We start from the raw sequence: 15,091 nt of genomic DNA, 5'->3' as shown, positions 1-15,091 counted from the left end.
CCCAGCACTGTTCATCTGCTTATACCCTGGCTTCAAGCGAGCTTTCTCTAGAAACAGGTCCTGCTGCCCATGTGGGCTGAGCACCCCACACCCTCAGAGCTGCTTCATGATGAGAGGGTGCTGTTAGTGCCAGCAAGAGTGCCTGCTGCTTCACAATAACATCAGCCCCCAGAACTCAAACTGGCAGCCTGGACTCACTGCCGATGCCACTGCTCAGCCCTGACCTCACTGCCTGCCTCCCCTCAGCTGCCCAGGCAGCCCCATCCCCAATACCATGGAGACAAGGGCTATTTTCTTTGCCCTCGAGACATGCAGCCATAAAAAGACCTCAGCTTGGCGTCGGGGAGATGACGGCTGGCGCCTCCTGGTCTGTTGTGGGACAGTGCCAGATGGGGCCTGCTTTCTCTACAACTCAGATCCCCTGCATCCCTCAGAGGACTTGCGGCCCCCTGCACACAACACAGCAGGTAGAGCCTCTGTGTGTGCATGGAGGAACAAGTCCACCGCATGTCCTTTCTCAAGCCAAACCAGGCCCTACCTGGAATGTTTGTTGACTGGCTAAATGAGCCACAGGGCAAGCTGACAGCCCAAGGCACATCATCAGCAGGCCAGGGTAATGACATCTGCCAGGACAGACCCCACCAGCACTCAAAACATCACCACATGGCAAGGCCCCACTAGACACCTTACATAGATACCTCATTTAATCCCCAGAAGGACCTCCATGGCACATTCTATTGTTATCCTATTTCCTGAGAAGAAAACTGAGGCTTAGACATGGGCTGTCCTGGTCCAAGGTCACTCTGCAGCAGGGGCAGGAAACCAATAGCTTTCCAGAGGCGGGGTGCCCGCCTGCCTTGCCCTTGGTGGCCAGCAGGTGGCAGCAGTGCCTCAGCACTCGCGGTATCCAGTGGAACAGGTGAGGCAGAAGAAATCCCCTCTATTCTTACTCCTACAGGTCTTGGCTCCATCAACACACCCCCTGCCCAGATGAGAATGGGAAGTACAGGGTGGAGGGGAATGCTTGCCTGGGTCTGCCTGGCTCCCTAGCCAGTGTGCCAGGATGCCTGATGTCAGGCATTGGGACAGCAACAGCAGTATTTTGGATGGGCGTTGGCCATCCAAAGCAGATGAACAGCTATTTGGCCCTAGGCCTGGAGTCAGCAACCCCCCACGTCAACCAGTAGCCTGGGATGGGGGACATAGCCTCACCAGCCTGCGCCCTGGGAACCCACCACACCCAGGTCTTTCCAGCTGTGGCCTCTCAGTCATGGCTGGGGAGCTTGGGGTTTTGAGATACCCGCCAACTTCAGGCCCCAGCTTCTGGCCATCTCCCCTTCCCTCACAGGCTGCACAGCAGGGCAGTGGCCGGCTCAGTGTTTGTGGACACCTGCTGTGTGCTGGTGCCCACCCACCCAGGTGCCACCTGCTGGGCAGCCAGAGGAGCCAGTCGCCTCCCCTCTCCAGCAGCCACTCTTTGAAGCCACCGGGAACAGTTGGAGACAGAGTTTCAGCACCTGGTGCTGAGAATCCACCACTCACCACGAAGGCAAAGTCAAGGCAGCCCACAAAACCAGCCCATCCCAGGCACGGGCGAGCGCGGAGCAGCCCGGGCTCCCCACCCCCAGAGGAAGTCTGCGCGGAGCGGCACTCTGGAAGGCAGTCCGCTGATTTCTTGTAAAGTGAAACATGCTCCCCGTGTGACCCCGAGAGAAATAGGAAGAGTGTTCACAGGAAGCCAGCGCACCCTGTCCACAGTGGCTTCACTGTCACCATCCTCGGCACAGGCTAGACATACGCCCCGACCTCAACAGGCGGTGGAGAAACTGCTCTCCTGTGGGCGGAATGTCAGAAAGGGCCACGCACAGGCCGCCCTCCCGAGCGGCAGCTGTGTGACCCGCGCCAACTAGGCCAGAGGCGGGCGCCACGCACTGCAGTTCCCCTGACGACCCTCCAGAAAAGGCAAATTCTAGAGCTAGAGAGCAGAGCAGCGGGGTGGGCACCTAGGGTGGGGGTGGTGGGGGGTGTGCTGGCCATCATGAGGCATGGCAGGGCTTAGGAGAGGAGCGTCTTGGTATCGCATGTTGGTCGTGGCCGCGGGCCTGTGCGCTGCGCTGCGGGGCAAGCATGTAAATTAAAACTCCCTGAACATGAATCATTCTGCGTGTTTTGGAGGCAGGACCACCCACCTTGCTCTGGGGGCAGGAAGCCTTGCTGGTGGGCCCCAGGGTGCCCTGCACACCGTTTGGCTTCTGCCTGAGGGGGACCCTGTTGGAGACGTCCTCGGTATCAAGCCAAGGTCTCGACAGGCTTCAGGGAAGCGGAGGCCCAGTCCCTGGGGATTCCAGCCACTTCTGCCCTTCCCTGCAAGAATGGCCAGGGCGGAGGGCCTCCCCGGTGGCGCAGCAGTTGAGCGCTGGGTTGCGAAACTGCGCGCGGCCTCTGCGGCGCCGGTTCGATCCCCGGCTGCTCCCCGGCCACCAGAGGAGGGTCCCGCATGGCGCGCAGACCTCTCCTGCCGCCCGCTGCTCCCCTCAGCAGTGTACTTCGGTCCTTCTGCCTGCTCTGCTCCCCGCTCTGGCTCTGGTGAATTCTCACCCTCCCTCCAGCACTTCTGACTGTACCCAGTGCATGTATAAACAAAACAAACAAACAAACCAGCAAACAAATAAATAAAGCATGCCTCTATAAAAAAAAAAAAAAAAAGAATGGCCAGGGCGGAGCAGCCATGCCGGCCACTGTACCCACTCAGGGGTGTGGCCCGCAGCCCACCCAGTTCTCCCTGCTCCTGCTGGCTTGCCCGTCCCGCTGGAGGAGCCGATGGGTGTCTGCAGTTCCCAGGCATGGGACCACGCCTCTGATGCCCAAACATGGAAAGCAGCCCCCTAAGCCCTCCCAGTGCTCGCCCGAGTTTGTTCTTTCCACAGCACTTGCCAAGTCTCCAGGCATCTTAACCACTGGAGGGCTGTGGCCGTGCTCAGGGCCTAGGTGGCGTGCTGCGTGTGGGCGCGGGGGCACATCCCTTGGCGATTGAGTTCACCCACCACCAGTTATGAGTCGGGGCTCTGGGCTGTGCCCACAGGGGTATGTTCCTGACTGGGAGCCCTTCAAACCCCATAGAAACCTCACCCCACGCCAAGCAGGCCCCCAGCAATCTGCCACCTCAGATTCCTAGATACCCTGACTGAAAAGGCCAAAGGAAGCCGATGGGAAAGGTCAGAGGCCAAGGATCAGTAGGTGACCTATGACCTAAGCTGGCACCTTCCACAACCCCCAGTTCTGAGAAGAGCTCCTGGCCCCATCCTTCATCCCTGCCCCCACTGACTACTGGGGAGGGTCCTCAGACATACAGGGGCTGCGTGTGGGCAGGATCAGTGGGAGGGGACAGTGTTCGTGTCCCAGCGCTGTCCAGACAGAGCCAATCCCTCCCCACATTGACCAGCACCTTGGACTAAGGTCAGGGGGTGAGGGAGGGTCTGTCCCAAGGAGAACAACTCACCCCTTGGCCAAGGGGGGGCCCTTCTCAGGCTACAGGCCACAGTGTACAGCCAGCAGGCACCCGTGCACGCACATTCTTGGGGCCTGTCCCCACTGGTGTGTGCCCGTGTGTCTGTTGGTCCATCCTTCCATCTGGCTAGCGCAGGGAGCCAGGGGGCAGTACTCCGGCCCATGATCCCAGTTGTTGGGGCCCTGAGCTGTGTCCCCAGGATACTGCCTGACTTCTGCAAGGTCACACACAGGCCAGTAGGGAATTGGAGACCACATCCTGGTCCCGAGGAGGAAGGCAGCTGGTGGCGAGGCTGGGGCGAGGCCTCCCCGTAGTCTCTTCTGCCCTTCCTTGTGGTCCCCTGCATTCACAAAGGGGCTTTCAGTCTCTGCACAACATCGTCCCTCCTGCGGTCAGATGTGTGGCCACCTAGCGGGGTTGTCCTGGAACCTGGCAGAGCTGGGGCGGGGCCAGACTGATCCAACAGCACCTCTTCCCATTCTACATGCCCTGAACCCAGAAATCCAGACTCGGCTCTGACCTGGGAAGTGCTGCCAGATGAGGGCAGACGGTCCTGAGTCTGCCCAGATCCATGGGGGCACCAAGAGGGCCCTGCCCCACCTACCAGCCAAGCCCCATAAACACTCACTCTGCTCAGCCCCTGCCATCCGCACGAGGAAGCCCCAGCTGGCTCCATGTCTTCCCGCACTACCCAGATGGGGCAGCCAAGGCCAGCGGGTGGGACTCTGTCACTCAAGGGGCTCTGGGCCCCCTGAAGGCTCCGCTCACTGTGACATTTAGAACAAAGTTGGGGCTAGAGTGGCAATTCTGGTATCTGCCCCGCTTTGCAGAAGCAGGCAGCTCGGAAGGGGCTACCCCTCACCGTGTTGGAGAGGGCCAGGGGAGGCAGGCGGATGGGACAAACCCCCCGGGAGGAATGGGGTCCGAAGCCTCAGCAGGAAGTGCTGTGTCTGTCAGTGACTGGTCACCAGGGGTGGCTGGCCCTGGCCTTCTGGACAACAGGGGGCATTGTCCCACCCATGAAAGGCAGCCATTGAGGCCAGGGCTGAAGGCGGAGGACAGTCTGGGGAGGGAGCCAGGAGCAGCTGTTACCCAGGATCACCCCCAGTAAGCAGGGGCATGCAGGGAGCCTGGGGCAGGGTAGGTGGGAGGCTCAGCTTGGCCTAGGCACCCCCTTATCTCAGGAGGGTACAGGCATCTCCCATGACCTTGGCAGTTAGAGGTTGCCAGGTTGGCACTGCCTGTCCAGAGTCCACCTGTCACAGACTGGCCCTGAGATCTCCCCACGCCCTTCACTCCCTGACACCAGGTCCTTCAAGACCGAGCTGTCGAAGGTGCCAAGTCCTGCCGGGTCCATCAGCACTCACGCAGGGGAGAGGTATGTGCAGGGACCAAGTAGATGTCGGCAGGCCTGCCACGGGACCCAGCACGCCAGTGGGACTGCCTGTGTGCCAGCGCCACCTGCTACAGCCTGGTCTGCCCTCAGCGCCCCTCAGCCCAGCCCTCCAGGGAGCCTGATGGCCAAGCCTTATCCTCTGGCCACACAGGGAGGGGCGGGAAAATGTTCAGGTCCCCAGTAGCACCCCTTGTGGCCAGGGGTCACATTTCCAGGCAGCCTTAGCAAATGTGGGGTGGGGGGAAAGGATGTGCTCTAAGTGAGGGGCTCACTGGAACCCTTACCAACTCGGAGTTCCCAGCACCTTCCTGACCCCAACTCAGGCTGCCTCCCCTCAACCACCCAGTGGTCACGGATCTCCCAGAAACTGAGTCTACTCCAAAACCAGACCCTGGGGCGCACAGCCCAGGAGCACCCCTTTCTATCCTGGCCCAGCTCTGCCAGCCATGTGGGACAAGGTCAGGTGTGTCCGCTCCGACTCGGCCCTGGGATGTCCCTGCAGGGGAAGCTGGGCTCAGCTCCACGGGGCCGGAGGCTGACCAGCGGGAAGGGTCAGACCGGGGCTAACAAGCAAGAGGGCGCCCCTGCGTGGACCAGCAGTACCGGACGCCGCTCCCGCCAGCGCCAGCTCCTCTGTTCTGCTGCTTTTTATTCTGAACTAATTTTAGACTTAAAGGAAAGTTGCAAAAATAGTACAGAGAATCACATGCCCACGGAACGACGCCTGCTGCTGCATGCACTGCATGGTGGGCACTAGGTGGGTACAGGAAGCCGGGCACAGGGGACCCTCAACCACGTGACTAGTCAGACGACAAATCAAGAGGCAAATCCACAGATGAGTGGGTGCGGGGCCAGGCCAGGGAGGGGCAGTGGGTGCTGATGGGGGCCTGAGAATGCTCTCACCATCTCAGCCCATTCGGTCACCTAAGACACCCCTAAGGACCGGCGCCCTTCATAGAGGTCCCATGAAGGTCCCAGCCCGGGTGACGCCCGCAGACTGTGCCACCCCAGGGACTGCACCTAATGCTCCTCCGTCAGCCTGGAAACTCAGGGCCTTGCCACTGGGAGGCGTGCCGGCCAGTTTTCTGTTCACACCCTGCCCGGGTGGGGTTTGGCTGGGGTCTCCGGCACGGGGTGGGGGGGTGGGGGGGGTGAGGTTACGCATTTTTGGCACCAGCCCAAATCTCTGCAGGTTCCTGACAGCAGCCCTCTTGGCCATCAGGTGCCCACTTTGGGCAAGTTGAGGGGGGTCCTCTACAGGGCAAAATGAGCTCAGCCTCCCCCCTCTGGATTTCAGGAGGGACGCTCTCCCAAGCCCTGCATTTCCCCTTCCGCCATGCCAGACACTTCCGCATTCGCCTTCCGTTGTGAGAAAGTGCTTTTGTGGCAAACCCAGGGCAGGCAGGAAGTGCCCATGGGAATCCCCCCGGGTGTCCTCAAAGGGTAGGTAGACCATGGGGACAGAGGTTCAGGGGATTGCCAGCCCCAGTCCTGGTGGTGAGGAGGTGTCCTGCTCCATCTGCTGTGCCACCTGGACACAGGACTGGGGGGGCAGGAGGGGACAGGGAAAGCTGGGGTGGGAGAGAAGAATCTGGAGACTCTGCAGAAGCATTGGGGGCCTGCTCCCCTCCCCCTAGCAGAGTGGGGGACGGACTGGTCCAGGGGCACTGGGACCTGCCTGTGAGGAGCTCCAGGAGAGCATGTGGGGTACAGGGCAATGGAGGGAGAGGGCAGGGCTACTCCTCTGGGTCCCCAGGAGATCTCAGTGGCCAGTGCTTTGAGCATCAAAGTCTTGGGCAAGCAGCTGGACACCCCTCCACAGAACTGTGAGTGTGACCTTGCCCCAAGGGGGACTTGGTGGGGGCCTCGGTGGCGGCAGGGAGCCAAGCTAATGGCTCCCAGAGTCCCACATACCCAGGATTCTATTAAATGCTGTTAAACCTCAGGGCTCAACAAGGAGGTGTCAGGGGAGGCGGCAGCAGGATTAACAGTCTGGGGCGCTGGCTAAGGCAGTGGTGACCTTGGTGCTTCAATACAGGCCTCGCACTGGGGCCACCATTGCTGGTAGCGGCAGCAGCTGCCCCTTTGCCGGGAGCAGAGAGGAAGCCCTGCGCCTCCTCTGGTGGAGGGAGCCTGGGAGGCCAGGAGATGAAGTATGAGCCTGTGGGTGCTGCTGCTGCTGGGGGTCTTGTCTTGAGGGTCCAGGTGCTCAGAGATCAGGGGGCAGCGGCACTGTGGGACATGCCCTCCTGTGGGCACTTGGGGAGTTGTTCTCAGTGCCGGTGGTCCCAGGTGGAGGAGGCATCAGTTTATCTGGCCACGTCCTCACACCACCTTTGGGTCTGGGAGGCACCCCATTTTCAGGGCCTGAGGGAGCCCCTCCACACAAGTCAGCTCCAGCCACACAGGGATCCTCACCTTGACAGGGTGGTCTGCAGGTGGTCCACATGCCCAGTTTACTTTCCCCACTGCTCAGCAGCCCTGCACAGTCCCCTGACTGTGGCCCCTGCTGAGCTCACCCACCTCACTGCTCCCCGTTTTAGAACAAGGCAATGCCCATTCGTGGGTCCTCTGCCCTCTATAAACACAGGCCCAGCCGGTGCCAGGGCAGTGCCCTGAGGTGGCAGCACTGGGCTGCATGCTGCTGCCTCCCACCATCGTGAAGGGGCCGGAGAGAAGGGGCTGTACCCCTCACCCCTCACCTAAGGAAGATCCAGGGTCCGATCTGTGCAGTGGCTGCGCCTTCAAACACCACCTGCTCAGACGCTGAGAACTCTGCCCTCCCGCAGGCTCTCCCCTTCCTGGGCCCACGTCTCAAACACCCCGGTATCAGGTTTCTTGTGAGGAATAGCAGCTGCGGCACTGGGGCCTGAGAGAGTGGGATTCGGAAGGGGGAGCCTCAGCCTGGGAAGGAGGCACTTTTAGGTGGGGAGTCTCCCTGGCTTCGGAGTTGTTGCCACCCCCAGAGCATAGTGTGGGGTGAGGCAGGAGAGACTTGACCCAAGCCAACCTACATGCCTGCAACCGACACCCAAACATACCCCCAAAACACTCTCCAAGCACCTCTAATGGGCAAGGTCTGTTGGTTTTGCTGCCTGGCATGAAACCCAGACCCCAGTGTTTCTGTGGAGGCCCACTGGTTCCAGCAGCAGGACGCGCCACCTCTCCCGGGTCATGGTCACGGGGCAGACGCCGCTCCCCGAGCAGTCAGAACCAGAGACGAGAGGCTTCTCGCCCACTCCTGTGAAGACCACGCTTGCCCTGTGCTCGGGTGCCTGAAAAGGGTTGGGAAACGTGCCCCTGCTGGCTCCCGGCAGCACCAGGAGGGTTGCCGCTGACCCAGAGGAGGGAAGCTGGAAAGTGGAAGCCAGGTCCTGATGACTCTGACCAAACGCCTAGATCAAGCTGTTCCTGAAGTCAGCCCCATCAGTGAGTCTGTCTGTCTCCTCTTTCGCTCCCCCCACCCCCGCCCACCCCAGGTGAGCCGGCTTTTCTTCTGCTGGCAACAAGAGCACCCTGCCCTGCTGCAGGAGCAGACCTGCAACTCAGTGATGTGGTTATGTCAGCCCAGCCCGCACCTGCCTCTGAAATGAGGCACCCCTGTTTCTTGTACCACCCACAGAGAAAGCCCGAGACATAGCCAAGCATAAAGCTGCCCTCACCTGCAGAATAGGGCTCCTGCTTCTCGGGGTGGGTGAACTCCTGCCGCTCGTACTTGGCCCGGATCCACTGCTCCCGCAGGAGTCTGAGAGAAAAGAGAGAGAATGAGCCTCACACTCCCTAACCCTGGCTGCTGGGCTCACGGCGGCCCTGGGCCCCTGGGGCGCGGCCTGGTCAGCCATGAGGGTGGCGTTGGGTAGCATCCCGCCACCTTGCACAGGGCAGGGCCCAGCAGCGGGAGCTGATTCTTAAAATCACTTGCTAGTCAGGCAGTGCTGGTCACCACTAATATCTCCCCTTTTTTAAAAAGTTGAGACCTAATTTATGTACCATAGAAGTTACCCGCTGGAAGTACCCCATCCAGGGCTTCCTAGTACCTCCCGGGGCTGTGCCACCACGGCCATGGCCACGGCCACTGTCTCCCTCGGCAGCACTTCCACCGCCCCGCGCAGAAACCAGCGCCTGTTCGCCGCCCCTGCCCCGGCCCCCCAGCCAGGAGTCCAGCTCCTCTCTCTGGATTTGCCTGTTCTGGACAGTCCAGGGAACGGCTCCGCACAGCATGTGGCCCTCTGTGACCGGCTGCCGCAGAGCAGGCTGGGACGGAGGGTCTGCGCTGTGGCGCGAGCCAGGGCTTCACTCCTCCCCGTGGCCCCGTGGCGGCCGCTGACCATCTCCTTGAACGCGTACCTCGGCTACAGGGGAACTGATGTCAGCCCGGGCCTTAGAGAGGGGAAGGCAGGACCCAGCCCTCCTGCCCCGGGGCCCACAGAGGGTGCGGTGCCCTTCCCGAGGAGCCCACGCCTGGGTCTGGGGAGGCCACAGCCGGTCAAGGATGGGGTTGGCTCCTCTACCCCATGCTCCGGCCTTTACCACCAGGGAGGCTGCCAGCTCCTCACCCCCGTCCATACCCCCATCCTCCCTCGCCTGACCCAGGCTACCACCCTCTTCTCCAAGGGCCTCCCCCTCCCCTTGCAGCCCGATGCACATGGCGGGTAACTGCCCCTGCTCACAGCTCTCACAGTCCTGGTTCTTCTAGTGCCCATAAGACCCCATGAACCCCGGACGAACCTCATGTCCAGCGCCCCCCCAGCACCTGCCACCTCCCCTCCTTCCCACTCAGCCTTCTGCACCCACATGTGCCCCCAAACCTCCTCACCTCTCAGCTTGGCCCAGAAGTCCATTGTGGGGCCTTCTTGCACCATGGCCTTGACACAAGCCCCATCCCCAGGCCCCTGACTGAAGTTGTGCCCAGCATTCAACCCTCTGATGCCGTCCACTTGCGGGCTCACAGTCCGTGACCCCCTCTGGGATGCGAGCTCCCTGAGCCCACGTTTCACAACCATCCCAGACCAGGGAGGTTCATTGTTGGTTCTTGCAGCGAAAGATAATTTTGGAGCCTCTGGTAGATATTTACAGGCCTGCATGCTGGACCAGGGGACAGGCCGGCCTTCTCTCCCAGCATTTCTCTGGCTTCCCGTCTGTTCTGTGCTCCCGCCTCAGAGTGACGCCGCCCTTGAATCCCCCCGCCCCTTGGCACAGGCGTCCCCACTCAGGCGTGCCCGTGCTCTGCGCCAGGTGCCCCTAATTACAGGTGCGCGTGCAAGACCGCAGGTGCCGGTCACAGATGCTAATGGAGGGAGAGTAGGAAAAGCCTGATTTTTAACTCATTTACCCTGCAACACGGTTACCACCTCCTCTTGCTGATGGAGCCCTCTGGTTCTGCTGGGTGGACGGGCTACCTGGGCCCCACAGGACCCAGGAGTCGGGCTAGGTCCCCATCACCTTCCTACCTCACAACGGCCTTTCACCCTGGGGGTCCGGGTGTAGGGATTCGCAAGCCTGGTCCCTCTGGCCTCTCCTGGCCTAGGGCACCAGCCCAGAGCCCCTGCCACTGCACAGGGAGACGCTTCTTGTACCACTTTGCTGGAAGACGGAGGCGTGGCCAGGCTCTCTGGGAAGGCGGGGAGCTCCTGCTAACCTGCCCGTGCTGGGTGTCTCCTGGGGGGCTACAGGGGGAGTGTGGATAAAGAGTTGAATGCAGCTGAGACAGGAGGGACGGAGGGGTCAGGGGAGGCGCCCAGGAACCCCCTCATCCCCAAAGGCCTTCCTTTCTTCTGACTCGGTGTGCTCCGCTTCCCCAGGGATTTGCACTACAACTTGGGAAAGGCTGTTTGTCCCTGGACTACGTACAACTCAGGTGTGTTCACCCCAGGTGGAGGGTGGGGTACAGCCTCAGCACGAGTCCTCCGCCTTTGGGGAGCTTCTGTTTCCAGTCAGTTACACACAGAACAGAACAAACAGGAAATCTCTGGCTTTGCTCAGGGCCCCGTGTGGTCAGCATAATGCTCCCAGGCCTGCTGGTTCTCCTGCTACAGCCCCCTACCCCCACTTTGGCTGGGACTCTAGGGATACCCCTCTGTAGGTTGCTGGGGCTGTTGTAAAAAAATTACCCCAAACTGGGCATCCCAAAATAGGAGATACCTCTTTTGGGGGGCCAGCCTAAGTCAAGTGCAGATGGGGCTGGCTCCTTTCGGAGCTCAGAGGAAGCCTGTTCCCAGTCCTGGGTCTGTGGGTGCACCTGTGCCCCCATCTTTGTGTGGATGCTCCCTGCACATGGGGCTCAGGTGCGTTCCCACTTCTCTTAGGACACTAGCCAATGTACTTGAGGCTACCCTAAGCCTAGGGATCTCACTTGCAAAGGCCTCATTTCCAAATAACCCCTCAACCCCCACATGTCCTGAGCTGAGGATGACACTCAATCCCCTACAGGGTGCTGTATAGTCCTGGGGAGTTGGCACCGCCTGCCCCCAGTTTCCTATATCTACGGTCTTAGAGCTGGGAGGACCCAGTGCCATGTCTGTGAGCCAGGAGCCTGGCACGTCGCTGTAACTCAGCCTTTGAAGAAACTTCTGACATCCATGTCTGCAGATAGCCCCACAAAGCCTCACCCACACCCCATCAGGTAGGGGTTCCACACGGCATCCTTGGCACAGATGCTGGCCCTGTGGCTCACCTGTGCACATGGCCTTCCCAGGCCTGGCAACAGAAGCAGAGGGAGAGAGCCAAGTCCCCCCTCTGCCCAAGAGCCACCCTGACCCCTTGGTCACTGGGGTCATTAAGGCAGTCAGGTGCCGGGCCACGCTGCATGGGGCCCTGACCTCCCAAGGCTATCCAGTCCAGTCGCCCGCATCAGAGAAAGTCATAGTAGGAGGGAGTACCCACGAGGGGGGACAACTCCCCTCCCCCCAATCTGGAGGGCTCCCTGGGATGGGTGCTGTGCACGCAGAAGCTCAGGAGGGCAGGCTTCACAGCATCCTGCTGCCCCCCCTAGTCAGTGCTAGGGATCTGGGGTCAAAAGGGGTTCCCTCAAGCCAGAAGTCATGAGCCGGGGCGTGCTGGTAGGGTAAGGCTGACGGGAGTTGGGAGGGCAGGGGCAGCCAGGCATGTGGGGTGACCACGTCCTCCAAGTATGGATTTTGGGAGGGAGCTCCCACCCAGCCTAGCCTGGGGCTGCTCCACTCTGAACCCCAGGGTCCACCTCCTATAATGGCTCCACAGGGCACCTCCAATCCCAGGCAGCACCAAACTCCCTTCATCCCCCAAGGCTGGTGCAGCCTGGGGGGCAGGGGGAGGACCTGCTGAAATGACCTGGTGACCTGGGCACAAAAAGTGGCACAGGAGAGTGCCCGTGCCTAGGTGGCCGGGGAGCTTACTTGGGGAGCCCTTGGGCTGCAGGCCCTGTCTCCAGCTCACCTGCCTGCCAGCTCTGCCACGTTGGGGGTGCTGGCCTCTGCCAATCATTGCTGAACGCCTCCATCTCCCCTCATTTTGTCAGTCTCTTGGTCACCTGTTTCGGATCCAGCTAGTGTATACCCCGCCCAGAGGCTGGGAGACTGGGCTCTGCTGCTTGGGGAGTGTCCCTCAGTTTCACCTCAGGCCTCAGTTTCGCCTTCTACAGAGTGAGCAACCTTCCCAAAAAACCAATGCCTCTGGACTTCGCCTCCTGGAGGCTGCTGCGCGGAGCCCTGTTCAAAGGTTCTTTCCTCTTTTTTCACTATGGAAAACTGGTGAGGTTTCTGCGCTAGGGTCCATGGGTCTGCCTCACAGCTTTTAGCCCGCAGCCCTGCCCCACTCTCCTGCGGTAAACTCAGGCCTCCTACCACTTCACCTGCATGATTTCTGAGGCTATTGTGGGTCAGTGGTGCCTCCCCCTCTCCCCCCAAAAAAAACATATGCTGCAGTCCTAGCCTTTCTCCCACCAGCCATCCAGACTGCACCCCTATTTGGAAACAAGATGGTTGTTGAAGAATAGGAGATGGCCACACTGGGCCGGGGTGGGGGACGGACAGGGAGCCTAATAAGAGCCAAGTGTGACTTGGCTCCCTCTAGGAAGAGGTCAGGGCGCAGACACAGGCAGAGGAATGACCGCACAAGGCCCAAGGAGAACACTGTGTCCACACACCACAGATACAGGCCTCAGGAGAAACCGCCCAGTCGATACCTTGACCTTGGACTTCCAGCCTCCAGCCTGTGAGAAGTCGATTCCTGCTGTCTAAGGCTCCCCAGGAAGCTCACACGGCGTCCTCTCACCAGGGACACTGCCTGCTGGGGGACCTTGGGCTCTAGAACTTCTCCTGGTGCCCACTGCTGCCAGGAAGCAGGGGTTGCACGCCCTCTAACTGCTGGCCCATCACAGGAAGCGGGGAGGGGAAGTTTCCCTCAGAAGTAAAAGAGGAGCAAGTTATGACTTTCTTTCCAAGTCGAGAACGAAACCTGCCTGGGTCCCACCTCTCTGACTCAACAGCCTGCCACTAACAACTGCCATGTGGCCTGGACCCTCTGAACGCCCATGCTTGCCCCTTGAGCTCTGAGCTCCAGACCAGAGTGGGGAGGGACCCGCCTGTCCAGGGCACCCCTCTGGCCACGCAACGGCACACGGCCGGCACACACGGCCTCATCCCACCCTCTTGATGCCTGGTGCAGGCGGGTCCTCCCTGATTTACAGATGGGAAACCCGAAGCCTCTGGTCTTAGCCTTCTGGAGCCTGCTGCGCGGAGCCCTGTTCACAGTGTGTGAGACCAGGGAGGCTCACATCCCACTACCCACCCTTCTATTTCTCCCTAGAGTTTCCTAGGGGATTCCTGCCCAGCTCCTACCCTCTGCAGCTCCTCAGTGTACACAGACAAGCACGCTCCATCCACGACCTTCAAACCTGCTGAACCAGGGGCTTGGTATGTTCCCCCCCACCTCCCTGGTCTCATGGCTGCCTGCTGGGGGTCCCCCAGCCAGATGAGGAGCTTCTCCAGGGCCCACACCGCCCTGACTGAGGTCTACCTCTACTTGGCTGATTGCCTCTGCACATGGTCAGTGATGCAGTCATGTGCTGGAACGTTCGCTATGAGGGTAGGGGAAGGTGGGGTCCCCTGGGGGCAGAATCTGCTCTTATCCAGACATTGGTCACTCGCGAAGGGAACGGGAATGGTCTCTGTGAGCAGGACGCAGGCCCAGGATGCAGAGGGCCCTGCCAAGCATCCCCGCAAGGACCTGCACCTGTGGTCAGTCTGTGCCAGACATTTGCTCAGAAAGGGAGATGCAGGTCATGCAAATGACCCAGACCACAGAGCAGCCTGCGGCTGAGCCGATACAATCCTGTCTCAGAATAGCTGCCCACAGCCTGGCTGATTCATACTGAGAGCTGGGCCTGGGGTGCCGGGTTCCCTGTGAGCCCAGAAGTGGCGAGGGCAGTAGCTGGGGGTGTCTCAGGATGTGGGCAGGTCCCTGGGCCTGTCCGGAAGGGGTGGAATGTGTTTATGGGGGTGGGGAAGGGAGTGGAGGTCACACACAGTGAAGGAGGGTGAGGCCCTGGAGGGAGCTATAGACCTATCTCCTGTCCCTAAAGTGTGATCCCAACTGGCTCGTCCCCTAACTCGCATGTGCCCCTGGATAAAACTTAAGGAAACGAACATAAGCAGTGGAGTGGCCTGGAATTTGGACATGCATCCCCTTGCAGCAACCAGAACCCCACTGACCAGCACCCAAACTACCTGCTAAAGGGAGCCCCCAGCCTACTTAAGCAGAATGAGAAACAGGAGCATGCAGCAGCCTGGAGTTTCAGGGGATGCACAGGGTGGCCAAGGAGCAGTTAGCTTACAGAGCCAGTCAAGAGGAGACAAAGGGGCCTCCCTGGTGGCATTAGGGGTTAAGCACCACAGTATGAAGCAATCCGCTGCCTCTGTAGCACAAGTTTGATCCCCAGCCAGCCAGGGAGAAACCCACATGGTGCAGCAGACCTCTCCTGCCTGGCCTGCTGCTCCCCTCAGCAGTATACTTAGGTCAATTTGCCTGTTCTGTTCCACACTCTGTCTCTGGTGAATCCTCTCACCCCCTGCATCTCTGGCCTGTACCCCAGCTCTTGTATGTATAAATAAATAAATCTTAAAAAAAAAAAAAAAGAGGAGACAAAGGCTGAGGCAACATGAGGCAGGTGCTGCACAGGTCAGGCTGGAACTGAGCCAGGGCATGGAAAC

General features: G+C 60.3%; 1 protein-coding gene across 1 annotated transcript in view; it reads right to left on the bottom strand.

Moving 5' to 3' along the window:
• ADAP1 (ArfGAP with dual PH domains 1) overlaps positions 1-15,091 on the bottom strand; it is a gene marked incomplete at both ends in the record, with an annotated part of 45,785 nt that overhangs the window by 5,294 nt on the left and 25,400 nt on the right. The window contains one exon of the mRNA XM_084250871.1: positions 8,567-8,649. Coding sequence (XP_084106997.1) covers positions 8,567-8,649 — 83 coding nt within the window. The remainder of the gene's footprint in view (positions 1-8,566; positions 8,650-15,091) is intronic.

Source organism: Talpa europaea (assembly GCF_964194135.1).
Source record: "Talpa europaea genome assembly, chromosome: 12".
Lineage (NCBI taxonomy): Eukaryota > Metazoa > Chordata > Mammalia > Eulipotyphla > Talpidae > Talpa > Talpa europaea.
This window is presented reverse-complemented; position numbering and strand designations above follow the sequence as displayed.